Source organism: Barbatula barbatula (genome assembly GCF_947034865.1).
Source record: "Barbatula barbatula genome assembly, chromosome: 5".
Classification (NCBI taxonomy): domain Eukaryota; kingdom Metazoa; phylum Chordata; class Actinopteri; order Cypriniformes; family Nemacheilidae; genus Barbatula; species Barbatula barbatula.
In genome coordinates this window covers 133,571-150,148 of record NC_136769.1, presented here as the reverse complement: position 1 = coordinate 150,148, position 16,578 = coordinate 133,571, and the positions used below count along the sequence as shown (strand labels likewise).

General features: G+C 43.6%; 1 protein-coding gene across 1 annotated transcript in view; it reads left to right on the top strand.

Annotated features, from left to right (window-relative positions):
- The window catches only part of grin2ba (glutamate receptor, ionotropic, N-methyl D-aspartate 2B-a), a gene marked incomplete at both ends in the record, with an annotated part of 19,584 nt that extends 8,108 nt beyond the window's left edge, over positions 1-11,476 (top strand). The window contains 13 exons of the mRNA XM_079457769.1: positions 2,396-2,539; positions 2,678-2,948; positions 3,104-3,296; positions 3,671-3,785; positions 3,852-4,060; positions 4,225-4,396; positions 4,852-5,005; positions 5,076-5,201; positions 7,937-8,166; positions 8,387-8,547; positions 8,653-8,840; positions 9,029-9,267; positions 9,362-11,476. Coding sequence (XP_079313895.1) covers positions 2,396-2,539; positions 2,678-2,948; positions 3,104-3,296; positions 3,671-3,785; positions 3,852-4,060; positions 4,225-4,396; positions 4,852-5,005; positions 5,076-5,201; positions 7,937-8,166; positions 8,387-8,547; positions 8,653-8,840; positions 9,029-9,267; positions 9,362-11,476 — 4,317 coding nt within the window. The remainder of the gene's footprint in view (positions 1-2,395; positions 2,540-2,677; positions 2,949-3,103; positions 3,297-3,670; positions 3,786-3,851; positions 4,061-4,224; positions 4,397-4,851; positions 5,006-5,075; positions 5,202-7,936; positions 8,167-8,386; positions 8,548-8,652; positions 8,841-9,028; positions 9,268-9,361) is intronic.
- Between the last annotated feature and the right edge of the window lie 5,102 nt (positions 11,477-16,578).

Sequence of the window (16,578 nt, the reverse complement as noted above, 5' to 3'; positions counted from 1 at the left end):
ACACACACACACATTGAAGAAATGTCCAGGCTGTTAAGACAGAGGAACTCACATGACTGTCATAGATGTACATATAACACATCGTCATCACCCTGTTCCTCACACAAACATCACTGAAGAACACACGCACACACGCACACGCACACGCACACGCACACACACACACACACACACACACACATAGAGTAGAATTGTCTTTTATGTTGTTTACAGTACAATGGGCTCATTTATGAAACATTTGAAAAAATTAGTGAGTAATATTCACGTAAAACAGACCTTCCCTAAAACTCTCCTCCAGATTCACAAATATTTTGCAAACGTCCAATTTGATTGGATCAATTTGTAAATAGTGTGAATGTTAATGAATTCCAATCATGCACACGCTCATTCACAATTAGCATAATCCCGCCTATGAATTACAGCTACACAAATACCGTATCTAATGCTAAAATCCTCTGGACTTCATTCTCTGGTTTGGTTACATTATATTGCATTATAATGTATAGTGTTTTTTTGGGTTCCTCGCCACCGTTTGCAGACTGTTTTGCACTGTTTGCCAGGCCGGGGGGCTGCTAGATTTTTAGTTTTATTAAATTAAAACTCCTTATAGGAATTTATATTTGACCTGTGTTTTGACTCGCATAACCTTATGTGTTTTGCTTATAGACAATGTTTTCTTGTACAGCTGTTTTGTAACAATGAAAATTGTAAAAAGCGCTATATAAATAAAGCTGACTTGACTTGACAATGTGACACTGGACTGAGAAAGAAATCTCTACTATCTCTACTCATTTGTAAATATAATGTCATATATGTTATTAAAATCATTTGTCAAAAAACCCTGTCAAAATGATTTGCTGCATCCGGGTTACCGTGTGTTATTAGTTTAATAAGAGATTGTTATCTGGGAATAATGAACCTGCAAATGTCTCAACCGGCCAATCAGAATCAAGCATTCAAACGAGCTGTGTAATAAAATCATTGAATGCACAGCTAGACGTGGATTACCCTCTTATACCATGGCCACTTGGCAAGTTAAAGCTGTAACAGCTTTAACAGTCACGGCTCAGGAGTAACACTTTGATAGTTTTGTTATTCTACATTATTTTCTAGAATCTGTTTTTAGATTTTTTTCTAGATTCACATCTTAAGATCACACTTGTGTCATCAACACAGGACAACGCCCGCTGTGTGTGTGTTTAAGTCCAGTTCAGGATACATATGAATGATGTTGTGACGTTAGGGTTTGATCGAATAAAATGATTCTTATTGTTAGTGTATTTCTTCTCTTGCTTCGCTCATGAATATATATATTGTGTGTGATGTCATGATCGTCAGAGAAGCACAGCTGCTGAGGCAGTGTGTAGCCACAGTGTGACAGCGGAAGAGCCGTGTGTGTGTGTGTGTGTGTTCTGTATTGCTTTCATCTGTTAGAAGGGATGTTTTAAGAGTGGATCATAATGTCAATCATGAATGAATGTATATAAACTGAAGTTGATGTGTATTGTGTTGATGTGTGTTTGCGTCATTACAATGAGCCCAAGATTTTATTAAACATGAGGTCAACTCTAGAATAGAATACAATAGAATGAGCTTTATTGCCAGGTATGTTCACACATAAGAGGAATTTGTTTTCGTGACAGAAGTTCCACAGTGCAACAGAATGACAGCGACAGAACAAGAAACACAATAAATAATAAAAAATACATAAGATACAAATACAAATAAGTAGGTACAGAGACAATATACAAATTGACAATGTATGGCAGGTATATTACAATGAGCAGTTATGTATGTACAGGTATATCATGTGCACTGTGTACACTGAGTATGTGTGTTGGGTAAACAAGTGTATGTGTATGTAAATATAAATCGTGTAGTGTGTTCCACGGTTATATTAAGTGTTCATAAGATGGATTGCCTGAGGGAAGAAACTGTTCCTGTGTCTGGTCGTTCTGGTGCTCAGAGCTCTGTAGCGTCGACCAGATGGCAACAGTTCAAAGAGGGAGTGTGCTGGATGTGAGGGGTCCAGAGTGATTTTGCCAGCCCTTTTGCTCACTCTGGATAAGTACAGTTCTTGAGTAGAAGGGAGGGTTGTACCGATGATTCGCTCAGCAGTTCGGACTACCCTCTGTAGTCTTCTGAGGTCAGATTTAGAAGCTGAGCTGAACCAGACAGTTACTGAAGTGCAGAGGATGGATTCAATGATGGTGGAGTAGAACTGTTTCAGCAGCTCCTGTGGAGCTCCATTGATCCTCTATCAGCATCAATGACATGACTTTAACTTTAATGAGAGAGAGAGAGAGAGAGAGAGCCCAGGTGTGTACACACACACACACAAACTTATTGTGATGACGAAGATGATGATGTAACGGTGCTGTGTTGTTGTGTGCAGGATGACAACTCCATGTTCTTTCAGTTCGGTCCGTCCATCGAGCAGCAGGCGTCTGTCATGCTCAACATCATGGAGGAGTATGACTGGTACATCTTCTCCATAGTTACCACCTATTACCCTGGATACCAGGACTTTGTTACCAAGGTAACGTACACACAGACACTGATGTCAGAATTAATGTGTTTGAGCTATTACACACACAAGTCCTCTAACACTGTGTGTGTGTGTGTGTTTGATTTTCTTATGCTGATGTTGCACTTGTGTGTTTGTGTGTATGTGTAGATCCGCAGCACCATTGAGAACAGTTTTGTGGGTTGGGAGCTGGAGGAGGTCTTGCTGTTGGATATGTCTGTAGACGACGGAGATGCAAAGATTCAGAATCAACTGAAGAAGCTTCAGAGTCCCGTCATTCTGCTCTACTCCACCAAAGAAGAAGCCAACATCATCTTTGAGGTGGCACATTCTGTCGGACTCACAGGTTACGGATACACATGGATTGCACCATCTCTGGTGGCTGGTGACGCTGATCACATCCCACCTGAGTTCCCCACAGGTGACACCACACAGCATCGTGTTTTGAATATACAGAGGATGCTGGACATCTGTTTGAGTCTGTCACATCACATCCATCTGCACTCTACTATAGACCTCACACATTCAACAGTGTTCAGTCAGATTGTTCACTCCAATGTGTGTGGTGTTGTGCAGGTATGATCTCAGTGTCTTATGATGAGTGGGATTATGGGCTGGAGGCACGAGTGAGAGACGGCGTGGCGGTCATTGCTTCAGCGACGTCCTCCATGATGCTGGACAGAGGTCCACACACACTGCTGAAATCTGAGTGTCACGGGGCACTCGACAAGAAGAGTCCAATCACAGGCAACCCCAATGAAGTGCTTAGGTAACACACACACTGACACGCACACACACACACACACCCTCACGCACGCATACAGACACACTGTCACACACACACACACACTGTGCATCTGTATGTGTGAGACACTGTTGCTCAGGTCAGAAACACAGAGAGATAAAGATGGAAAATAGAACAGCTTGTTTTACGCAGAGGTCACTCGCTCTCCCTCTCTCATGATGATGTTTCCATGGCAACACAGAGGATGAGCTTGGAAGCCGCAGTGGTTGTGGCTGTCATCACAACATGTTACATATGCCAGAAAAACACCCTCGACAACAGGGTGATGACAACATCAGTAAACACAGACGGGTGACAGACAGACAGACTGATGATGTGTCTGATGTGTCTGATGACAGGTATCTGATGAACGTGACATTTGAAGGGAGGAATCTGTCGTTCAGTGAGGACGGATATCAGATGCATCCCAAGCTGGTGATCATACTGCTGGATAAAGAGCGTCAGTGGGATCGAGTGAGTTGTGTGTTTGTGTGTTGTTGTGCTGTGTGTGTCTGGACTCTGATCTGTGTGTGTGTGTAGGTGGGTAAGTGGGAGAACGGCTCTCTGTCCATGAAGTATCACGTGTGGCCGAGGTTCGAGCTTCACTCTGGGGCTGAGAGAAGAGATGATGATCATCTGTCCATCGTCACACTTGAGGAGGCGCCGTTTGTCATCGTAGAGGACGTGGATCCACTGAGCGGGACCTGCATGAGAAACACCGTACCATGTAGAAAACAACTCAAATCTGTGTGAGCACACACGTTCTCAAGACTTTATACTGTATATGACCCATAGACCAAACCATCACACAAACCTTTCTGCACTTAAACAATATCTAACAAACATCACTTACTTTGATTTAGAAGCCGTCCCGTACCATCAACAATAATCAAACTCTTTCTCTGTCTGGCAGTAATCACACAGGCGTTGCTGCGGTGTATATCAAGCGTTGTTGTAAAGGTTTCTGTATTGATATTCTGAAGAAGATCGGCAAGTATGTGAAGTTCACCTATGACCTTTATCTGGTTACCAACGGCAAGCACGGCAAGAAGATCAACGGCACGTGGAACGGGCTTGTGGGAGAGGTGATGATATAAACACTACAAAAACACCACCGGCTAATATCTCAACCACAAATCAACAGATCAAACTTACATTCAGTATTTACATTTATTGTTAATCATTTCAATTCATAATTTAGAAAAGATTCTGTTTACAGAAATGATCGGTCCTGTCCCAGTTTAGTCACGTGAAGTTTAGGTGTATAGAGCTAAAATTACCATCAGAGAGAGAGAGAGATGACCCTCTTTCCTTTGTTCTGTTTCTCTCTCATCTATATTTCACACAGTAGTCTTCCTTCTTTCCTCTCATGAGGTCTGATGTCATGTTTACTTCAGAGAACTTTATACAAAGTCTGAAAAACACTTTCAGTTTTTTTACTGTATGAGGTGATAAATCATTGGTGAGTTTTCTCTCTCACACACTGAAATGTATTCAGCTTGCGCCGAGTGTTGACGTGTGTGTGTGTGTGTGTGTGCAGGTGGTGATGAAGAATGCTCACATGGCTGTGGGATCGCTGACCATCAATGAGGAAAGGTCTGAGGTCATCGATTTCTCCGTGCCCTTCATAGAGACAGGCATCAGTGTCATGGTCTCCCGTAGCAATGGGACAGTGTCACCCTCAGCGTTCCTCGGTGAGCTTGTATCCTTTCGTTCTCTGTGTGTGTGTTGTCTCTTTACTCACGTGTGTTCCTCACTCTGTAGAGCCCTTTAGCGCTGACGTCTGGATCATGATGTTTGTCATGCTGCTGCTGGTGTCCGCCTTCGCCGTCTTTATCTTCGAGTACTTCAGTCCTGTGGGATACAACCTGTGTCTCGCCGACGGCCGAGGTGACAGGACCCTTCTGAGGATGTCTGATGAAATAATTTCTGTTCTTTAGCACGTACTGTTGTGATCTCAGCACAGTCGACTTTCTGTTTCCCCTTTATCGTCAAACAAACAAACAAACAAACAAACCCAAACCACATACATCAGAATATCATCATATTACCTGCAGCTTTCATGGACCCCATTGGTTAGTGCATGGCACTAGCAACGCCAAGGTCATGGGTTTGATCCACTGATCTATATAAATGACTGGATTGCGCCTAGAATGCTAAACCAACGACAGGAGGTCACTGGAAGCCATCACGCCGCCATCTTGGTATGCCCAACTGACATAGAGCGCCATTGACTTACAGTCAAAATGACCATTAAATAACCTGTTTACAGCTTATTGGGGCGCGATAAGTTTCTAGTTCACATGTGTGTTTAAATTAATTGTTACTTCTGATGATTTTTCCAATGTTTATGTTTATTGTGGGCAGAATTACGACGTATAGCAATTCAAAAGGTGAGTGTTTATTGCACACTGTTGAAATGGCACCTGTTTAGAAATAAGCTTCATGATTGGTTGCGTGAGTCTGCTGATCTGATATGAAAATTAACGTAACTCACTCTATATCTAATTAGACTTTGAACAATTAACCGTTTACATACTTAAGACATTTGCGTTGTAAGAATGTACTGTGAGACTTTAGATATAAAAGAAGGGACTGGCAAGTTAGAATAATGTGTGATAACTCCCTACTCATTTAATTTGGGCATACCAACATGGCGGCGCTGCAGTTTCAGTGTAATGACGTCACAAGCAATCCACTCATTTATATAGATCAGTTGTCCAATCTCAGGTATTGCACACTCAGAAGCAAAAGTCATAATGTAAATGACAGAGAAATATTTCTTGGTCTTGGATTGTGCTTTTTACTATTTGCATTGTATCAAAGCAGCTTTACGACAAGAAAGTAAATCAAGAAAAACACGTTGAACACACAAATGGAATAAATAAAGATATAATCTTAAGAGATATGAAATAAAGAAATTCAAAAACATACAGACACATACGTATCTATTTACACAACTATTTAAACGCATACAGGTCCTTCTCAAAAAATTAGCATATTGTGATGAAGTTCATTATTTTCCATAATGTAATGATAAAAATTAAACTTTCATGTATTTTAGATTCATTGCACACCAACTGAAATATTTCAGGTCTTTTATTGTTTTAATACTGATGATTTTTTTCATGAAAACCCAAAATCTCAAAATTTGCATATTTCATCCGACCAATAAAAGAAAAGTGTTTTTAATACAAAAAAAGTCAACCTTCAAATAATTATGTTCAGTTATGCACTCAATACTTGGTCGGAAATCCTTTTGCAGAAATGAGTGCTTCAATGCGGCGTGGCACGGAGGCAATCAGCCTGTGGCACTGCTGAGGTGTTATGGAGGTCCAGGATGCTTCGATAGTGGCCTTAAGCTCATCCAGAGTGTTGGGTCTTGCGTCTCTCAACTTTCTCTTCACAATATCCCACAGATTTTCTATGGGGTTCAGGTCAGGAGAGTTGGCAGGCTAATTGAGCACAGTAATACCATGGTCAGTAAACCATTTACCAGTGGTTTTGGCACTGTGAGCAAGTGCCAGGTCGTGCTGAAAAATGAAATCTTCATCTCCATAAAGCCTTTCAGCAGATAGAAGCATGAAGTGCTCCAAAATCTCCTGATAGCTAGCTGCATTGACCTTGCCCTTGATAAAACACAGTGGACCAACACCAGCAGCTGACATGGCACCCCAAACCATCACTGACTGTGGGTACTTGACACTGGACTTCAGGCATTTTGGCATTTCCTTCTCCCCAGTCTTCCTCCAGACTCTGGCACCTTGATTTCCGAATGACATGCAAAATTTGCTTTCATCCGAAAAAAGTACTTTGGACCACTGAGCAACAGTCCAGTGCTGCTTCTCTGTAGCCCATTTCCTGCACACGCCTGTGCACGGTGGCTCTGGATGTTTCTACTCCGGACTCCCCCAAGGTCTGGAATCGGTCCTTCTCCACAATCTTCCTCAGGGTCCGGTCACCTCTTCTCGTTGTGCAGCGTTTTTTGCCACACTTTTACAGCACTCTGGGAACAGCCTATTCGTTCAGAAATTTCTTTCGGTGTCTTACCCTCTTGCTTGAGGGTGCCAATGATGGCCTTCTGGACAGCAGTCAGGTCGGCAGTCTTACCCATGATTGCGGTTTTGCGTAATGAACCAGGCTGGGAGTTTTCAAAAGCCTCAGGAATCTTTTGCAGGTGTTTAGAGTTAATTAGTTGATTCAGATGATTAGGTTAATAGCTCGTTTAGAGAACCTTTTCATGATATGCAAATATTTTTAGATAGGAATTTTGGGTTTTCATGAGCTGTATGCCAAAATCATCAGTATTAGAACAATAAAAGACCTGAAATATTTCAGTTGGTGTGCAATGAATCTAAAATATATGAAAGTTTAATTTTTATCATTATATTGTGGAAAATAATGAACTTTATCACAATATGCAAATCTTTGGAGAAGGACCTGTCTATACAGTAGACATTATATTACTGCAAGTCTTACAAAAGATGAGCTGGAGATCACAGGATTCCTGGGAAAGTAACGTTCAAATATTCTATATTCAACTGTTTGAAATCCGGATTTGAAATCCGATAATTGGTCTTGATGAGTCCTCTGTGTTGATGATCATTGTGCTTGTTTCCTGTCAGAGCCTGGAGGTCCGTCATTCACTATTGGGAAGGCCATCTGGTTACTCTGGGGTTTGGTCTTCAATAATTCAGTTCCAGTGCAGAACCCCAGAGGAACCACCAGTAAGATTATGGTCAGCGTTTGGGCTTTCTTCGCCGTCATCTTCCTCGCCAGCTATACAGCTAATCTGGCAGCGTTTATGATTCAGGAGGAGTACGTGGACCAGGTGTCCGGCCTCAGCGATAAAAAGGTATTTTGTCATTCACTAACCCTTGTGTCATCTCAGATGTATAGGACTTCATTTTTTCAGATGAACACAAACGAATCTCAACATGTTGAAGCTCCAGAAGGCACAAACATCATGAAAGTAGCACACAGTGGAAAGTGAAAGCATACGATCGACAGGATTTACATGGCGTCACTTTCCTCTGCTGTTTTGATGAGATGTGTTTGTCTGTGCTTAACTCCAGTTTCAGAGACCCAACGATTTCTCGCCCCCGTTTCGTTTCGGGACCGTTCCCAACGGCAGCACAGAACGAAACATCCGCAATAACTACAGAGAAATGCACTCGTACATGATCAAATATCACCAACGCAACGTAAACGAGGCTCTGTACAGTCTGAAAACAGGGTGAGATGATCTGAGTCTCTTCTTGATTGCTGTCGTTCGAACGAGAATCATTCACACGACTAATAACAAAATAAGCTTTTAAGATTCGTTCGTTTTGATTCACAGAAAGCTGGATGCCTTCATTTATGACGCTGCAGTGTTGAATTACATGGCCGGAAGAGACGAGGGCTGTAAGCTGGTCACCATCGGCTCTGGGAAAGTGTTTGCGTCCACAGGCTACGGCATAGCCATCCAGAAAGAATCCATCTGGAAGAGACAGGTGGACCTCGCCATCCTTCAGCTGTTTGGAGATGGTATGAACACACACCCACATTCGGTCCCAGCCGCGTACACACATTGTAACCTTTTCACTGCTAGTTGCTTGTTTATAAAACATTAGAGTTGCATTCAGGTTTACAACTTTCACTTACAAATCGAAACTATAATATCATATTAAAGTCTATCATTAGGACACATTCTGATGTGTGTGGGTGTGTCTCAGGTGATATGGAGGAGTTTGAGGCTCTCTGGCTCACCGGGATATGCCACCATGAGAAGAATGAAGTGATGAGCAGTCAGCTGGATGTGGACAACATGGCTGGTGTCTTCTACATGTTAGGAGCCGCAATGGCTCTGTCACTCATCACGTTCATTGCTGAACACGTCTTCTTCTGGCACCTGCGCTTCTGTTTCATGGGTGTATGTTCTGGAAAACCGGGTCTCACGTTTAGCATCAGCAGGGTAAGTGTTTCACATAAACATACAGCTCAAAAACGTCTTACGGGTGCACCTAAAAGTTCTCGGGTGTACTGAAACATCTAATTTCCTCTTTCAGGAGATTTACAGCTGCATTCACGGAGTTGAAATCGAAGACAAGACTTCGGCACTGAATTCACCCTCTGCAACCATGAACAACACGCACTCGAACATCCTGCGGCTGCTGCGCACCGCCAAGAACATGGCATCTCTCTCTGGAGTCAATGGCTCCCCGCACAGCGCCCTCGACTTCATCCGCAGAGAGTCTTCTGTGTATGACATCAGCGAGCACCGCCGCAGTCTGGCCGGACACTCGGACTGCAAAGCCCCGTACCTGCTCGACGATAACATGTTCAGTGACTACATCAGCGAGGTGGAGCGCACCTTTGGCAACCTGCACCTGAAGGACAGTAACTTGTATCAAGACCACTACTTGCACCACCACGGTGGCTCGACCATGGGCCTGACTGGACCAGCCCCAAACCGTCCTCCGAGCCTGGGATCCAGCAGTTCCCTGGAGGGAGGCATGTTTGACTGTGATAGCTTAGCTGGAGGCGTGGCCCCCATCTTCACCAGCCAGCCGCGCTCTGCGCTCACGCACAGAAACATGAGCAAGTTTGACCTGCTGCAGAGTCAGCCCCCTTCGTCCGGGCAGGGCTTGAAACAGGGCCTGGCTGACCTGTATGGCAAGTTCTCCTTCAAAGGCGGGGTGTCCAGTCCGGGATACATCCCAGGGCACGAGAGATACTGCGGCGGAGCCGATGAAGGAAACATCCGTTCGGACGTGTCTGACATTTCCACGCATACGGTGACCTACGGCAATCTAGAGGGCAACGCAAAAAAACGGAAGCAATACAGAGACAGTCTTAAGAAACGTCCGGCATCTGCAAAGTCCCGCCGCGAATTCGATGAGATCGAGCTGGGCTACCGACGCCGCCAGCGTCACGGCCCCCATCATCACCAGCACAGCCACCGCTCTGCCTCGCCTCCTTCTGATCGCAAGAGAGGAGGTAGCGCCAACTCAACCTCATATCTGTTACAGGACAAAGAAAGCCTGAGGGATTTCTACCTGGACCAGTTCCGTCCCAAGGAAGACATCCCACAGTGGGAGCATGTGGATCTTACAGATGGTCCCAGTGGGGTAGGAGGGAACTGCACTAGCCTGGTGTCTGTGGACGACTTCCTGAAGAGCAAACCCAAGAAGCTGGATGGCAGCGATTGGGAATGTCGTAGCTGTCGTGCCAGCAGCACGGGCAGTAAGCAGACTGCCCTTCACGGCGGCGGCTACGTCGGCGGGGGCACTAACTGTGTTGCGTCCGGCGGCGGAGGAGGGCTGGGGAGCAGCCGCCCCAGTTCAGCCACTTGTATGAGGTGCGATGCTTGCAAGAAATCGGGCAACCTCTACGACATCAGCGAGGACAGTTGCCACTTACTGGAGCAGCTGGGGGGCAGTAGAGCGCAGACGCCGGCGCAACGTCGGAGGGCGTTCGGTGCAAGGCCGTTGCGGCGACAACATTCCTACGACACCTTTGTGGACCTCCAGAGAGAAGGGGCGGGGGGACCTGCCGGGCCGCTGGGGTTCGGAGGGGCTGCAGACGTGGGTGTGGCATTGCCACCTGGGCCGCGCAGTGTGAGCCTAAAGGAGCGTTGCATGGACACCTCCAGTCCCTTCGCACATATATTCGAACGTCAGGGAGGTTCGGAACGCGACGTTGACATCGACCCTCTGTTCTACGGAGGTCTAGAGAGGGCAAAGGGTGCAGGATCGCCGTTTGGTTTGTTCAGAGCGGGAGAGGGTGCGCCTCACCGTCGCTCGCTGGGTGAGAGGGAATCGAGAGACAGGGGACTGATGGAAGGGCCAGCGCCCTTATCCAAATCCCTTTATCCTGACCGAAGCAACCACAACCCCTTCATTCCCACGTTTGGGGATGACCAGTGTCTGCTACACGGTTCCAAGTCTTACTACATCACCAAGCAGCAGGGGGACGTGCACGGCCCCATGGGCGTGACCTCGTTCCTGCCAGCGTCCGCCGCTTCAGGAGTCATGTCAAACTTTCCCGGCCCTCACTTTCCAGCCGAGCTTTGCATGGGAAACCACCACACCAGCAAGCTGAGCCTCGGTCCACCTCGACCCTTCAACAGCAGCAACGGACATGTGTACGAGAAACTCTCCAGCATCGAGTCTGATGTGTGAATGAGTCCTACGAGCCAGACTTTAGCAGAACAGGCAGAACTTGCGAGAATGTCATATTTCCTGTCAAGTACATGTTTACAGCGACCATGAGCTGCTGTCCATCTGGTGAATGTGTCTGAGGAGAAGTGCAGTAGAGCAGATGGCCTGTTTCACCTCTCCCCTCCATCACAGCTCTTCTCATCTGCTCTATTGTGAAGATGCGATCATGACAGTGGATGAATGCGTTTAGATTTTTTTTAACAGGGTAACAATTTTACCTCAGAGACGTTGCCAGACACAATCCTTTTGGAACCTCGGAGAAGGTTTTACTGTTTCTTTGGCTGCACATATCCAGAGACGATGTGAGCGGTCAGTCTCCACATCATCCTTGTGTATCCATGGCAACGGCCTCTCTCACGCTGTTCACTGCCGAGTGTTCCGGCTCCCACGCTCATTTATATTCAAGCGTCTCTACTGCCGTGATATTTCACATAAACAGCGTTACAACATCATCTGTGATTCTTTAATGATTCATGTTTGGAAGATAATATAGAGTAAGGTCAGTGTTAACTCTGTAAATACATGTTCTCTTTATATTATTAACAGACAACCTTTAATATAGCTTTTTCACATATTTAACAAATAACCAAAATGAAGATAAAAACACAACAAAAATATGCAAAGTATAGTCAAGCATTACTACTTCTGATAAGTGATAGTTTGCTTTTATGACTCAATTCTGATAGTTAACTGCCAGCTTTACTTAATAAGACGTTGACTCCTCTTTATTCCTTTGACTAGTAACAGAGCTACGCTTTGCTGTCCTGGACAGTTTTATGTTTTTCGTTACTGCTTTGATCCTCACTAAGTTTCTCTTCACACACACACACACACACACACGTTTACCTCGCTATCTATGTGAGAACATGAAAGTGAAATATTTAAGGACTAATTTTACTTTAGTTTCCAGAGGAAGTTTAGCGAACACTCTTTCTATGTTTACTGTAGTGTTAATTATTATAATGGTTAAGTGCCCCCCCCCCCCCCATACACACAGATCTCCAGCTTCAGTGTGTTTTAGGACCTTAAGCTCAAGTGAATGACTTTAACGTTTATTTGATGGAGTGTCATTTGTATTGTAAATGTAAGGTAAACGCTTTAACCATTCTGCTTTTACAGTTTGTCTTTAAACTCTTTGGTTTCACTACGTTAAGATATCAAAGTGTGATTTAAGGTGTGTTGAAGCTGGGGTCTAAATGCTCCCGTCATAGAGCGGTAACGTTTGAGTTCTTCTCACAGCAATAGTTCTATAATCTTGACTTAAAGCGACAGTTCTGCCAGAAATCACAATTCTGTTCCCATTGTATGGGAGTCTTTCTTCAGTGAAACACAAAACAAGATATTTGGAGAAACATCTCAGTGGTTTTGTGTTCATTTGCTCGGAGTCAATGGGGTCGAGTGTTGTTCTTCAAAATATCTTCTTTTGTGTTCTGCTGAAGAAAGATACCTGTACAGGTTTGATGATGATGATGATGATGAAAGAATTCTTATTTCTGTCCGGTTCATAACTGTCAATAATGATTGACAATTAGCATAAAGTTTAGATTAGCGGTATGGTTCTGGACAAAACTTCCAGCCCATCCATGCAGCCAGCATGAATAAGATCAGGGAGCACCGTGAAGACAAGCAGATATAATGAGTTCTTAAAGACATTTATGTGTAACACAAATGTAGTTGAGACTTATGAAAAGGAATAACAGAAGTGGAGTCCAGATTTTGTGAATGTGAGGTGGAGTTGGGGATGGAGGAGGGTAATTTGCTCCTGAGCAAACGATAAGCTGCTTTTATCTGAATGAATTTAGAACGGAAGCTGTGATTGTGTTTCTAAAGGTAGAGGAGGATCAGCTGATGCAAGCTTGACTCACGTGACCCGCCAGAACTAATGCTATACGCTTGATTTTGCTTTGAACTGTCCCTTTAATCACACTTTCCTCTGATCCCTCACTGCTGTAGCTTGAGCTCTGTATGCTAAGACATCACTCTTTTCTTGTGTTCATAGAGAAACACGCCTAGTTGTAGTTAGACTTCATTCTAGTGTACTCGCAATATATAGGAAAGTTTTAGCGTTCTGTTAACTACTATATTGTTATTATTATTCTAAGGTAAGTATAGCAGCTGGTTTGAAGTTTTATGATACAGGTAACTGTTGTTAAACGCATCGCTAGTCACCAGAATACAAAATCCATCTTTACATTCACAGAATGGATGAGTTTGTCACTCGACATGGGTGATGAGCGCGTGAGCGAGACGGCGGCTTCTATGTGGCATACTCTTGTTGCTGTGGTATCGCCATGCTGTTGCCATGGTAACTGCAGTGCGAGAGGATGCAGGCTGAATGAGTGCATTGTTTCACTATGGAATAAGAATCGCATTCACTTTGAATTTTTACATCTCCGAATACGATTCTACAGTGAATACTTGTACAGATTGTGTATATAATGAACAAAATTCTTTTTTCTATGACGATATGAACTCAAGCCTCAATGATACTTTAATATTGAGAGGATCTTTTCACGACGTAGAAGGGTGACGACACGTCGCAGATTTCTTTCACATGCTAAATAAATTGAGTAAAACAAGTGAAGCTGCGGTCAAGTTTTTTCTGTGTATGCACACGCTTCATACTGTACTACACCATCGACTGCAATGCGAACTGTAATGTGTTACGTAATACACACAACTACACCGGTGTGTCGCATACTTCACTGCGCACTGTTTACTGGGGCTTCTGCAGGCACACAGAACCACTCGGTGGACTTCATTTGTATCATAACACGAACAGTAAAATGATTCCAATATTACGCTTTTTTACATAACCAAAACTCTGTCATCATTTACTTGTGTACATCTCATGGGATTGTAAATCTTGAGTCTTTAAGATTGTTTGAGAAATGTCTCAGTGGTTCTGTTCACACAATGGGTTGTTTGATTGTCGATTATTACACTGTCCTGCAGATGAACATCAAGTCTCTCTGACATAATTCTTCACACGTTCGCTTCTCAGGTAGAAGAAACATTGAGAAGTTGTGTTTAAAGGCGAGCTCGTGCGAACTCTACTGTACCGTGCGTGTGTTTCATGAAGCACTTCACCCACCTCCCCCTCTCAACACACCCCCACAATCCTTTGTGAAGCACCCGCTGGCACTTAGTAACGGTCACCTAGCAACAGAGCGGATAATAGTCGGAAGCCCCACCCGCTTCTCTGGCTCGCTCCACCAAAGTTTCGTTCGCCTTTGTCTCGTTGTTCGCGAACCGCACACATTCATGCACATTGACCGTGTCGTACCGGAGCGATGTGCACAGAAAACCACGCGCGATACCGAACCGGGCGGAGCGGTTGCCATGGCAGCATTGCTTAGCATCTCCGCCGTGGCGCTCCGTTGACCGATAGGCGTATGACGTAGGCCTAAAGTATCGCGAGCGCGATTCGACACCACAGCTGGAAGGCAGGAAAATAATGAGAAACATCAGGTTTACTAAGTGTGTAGTATAGCAGTCAGAATAATTGTTTTACCATCACAAAATAAATAATCAATAGAAATCTCTCCAACTAAAGTACAAGAAGCCGTGTGTGTGAAAGATGCGGATCTATTTGCATTTATATTCAAACATGACTAGAATCACAGCGTCCTTTACTGACTTTAGATGCGTCTGACACGCGATTATAAACATTGACAGCACAGAAATAATGACGTCACAGGCGAAGAAGCTGCTCTCGTGTCTGCAGGTCAGAGAGTTCATGAGAGGTCAGAGTTGAAGTCTCGTAGTGAAGACAGCTGGACACCTCTCAGTATTATGGGCCGTCCACTACAGTACGTACAACCTTCGCTTCAGAATGTCTGTTTGTGTTTGGTTCATTTGCGATGTCATTTTGCCATCCAGTGGCAAAGAGAAGAACTACAACATCTCAGATCAAAGTCTCTATTCAACATCCTTATTTAAATCATTTGACTTCAGTGTAGTAGAAAATCAAATACGAAACGTTATAATTTAGTAGTAATTATAAAATGAAGAGTTTGGTTTCAAAAGATTGTTTTGATTCAAGCCATTATAAAAAAGAAAATACAGCTACTTTACACACGATAACATCATAAAAACGTGAATTTTGAATCTTTAAAAGCAGAGTTTTCTCATTTTGGAACAAAACTCTTCAAATAAAATGTGATAAATATGGCATGTCACTCTTCTGGATTATATCATATTGACGTACAGCCTTTGCCTTAAAGTGTTGTTTTATGTTGACAGCCCATAAACAGCAGGCTATGTGCACGTGTAAACTTGTATCAGGAGGTTTTCATATAACATTTAAGACCCTTCGCCTTGTTCCTTTAAGCAACTTCATTTGAACTTGTCGCATACTACAGTATACAACACGATTTTCCCCAATTAAGATTTTAAAGGTTTGTGCGCCCCCTAGAGGACACTCGCGCATCGTACTCGATGAAAACACCCGTTTAAATGTGAAGTGGGATATAATGTAATCAAGTAGACTACAGATCCTAACTGATCGTGGATAAACGACATGACAGACGGTATGCTTTCACCTTAAGAACCGCATGTCAATATAATGTCACGATCAAGTGAGTGAGTGTTTTATTATTCACAAGATTGTGCTCACTCTGGGCTGTCTGATCACGTGATGCTGCCAGTGTTGCTTAGTTACTACAGACAGAAGTAAAAAGAAACCTTTCATTCAGCGCCATTCTAGTACAATATCACTCTATACATCTGCCCGAAAAACAACAGAAAGCATCATTGAAATCCTAATGGTTTAAACGGAAACTATAGTGGTGTGTGTGTGGGTCACTACTCATAATGCGTTGCGTTCTATTGGTGTGATGCTGTGGCCAAAATAAAATCTATTTTAAAACCCAATTGTGTAATTGTTTTAACAGCGAATGATTCATAATGGAAGCCATATGAAAATGGAAATGAAGTCAATCTTATCCAAATGTGTGCGATGTTTTTTTAGGACACCCATCTTTCTGTTCATGTCTTTTGGAAATATCATTTCTCTTTCTGTCATAAGAATTAAGTCCAAATAAATACACGTGATTATCAAC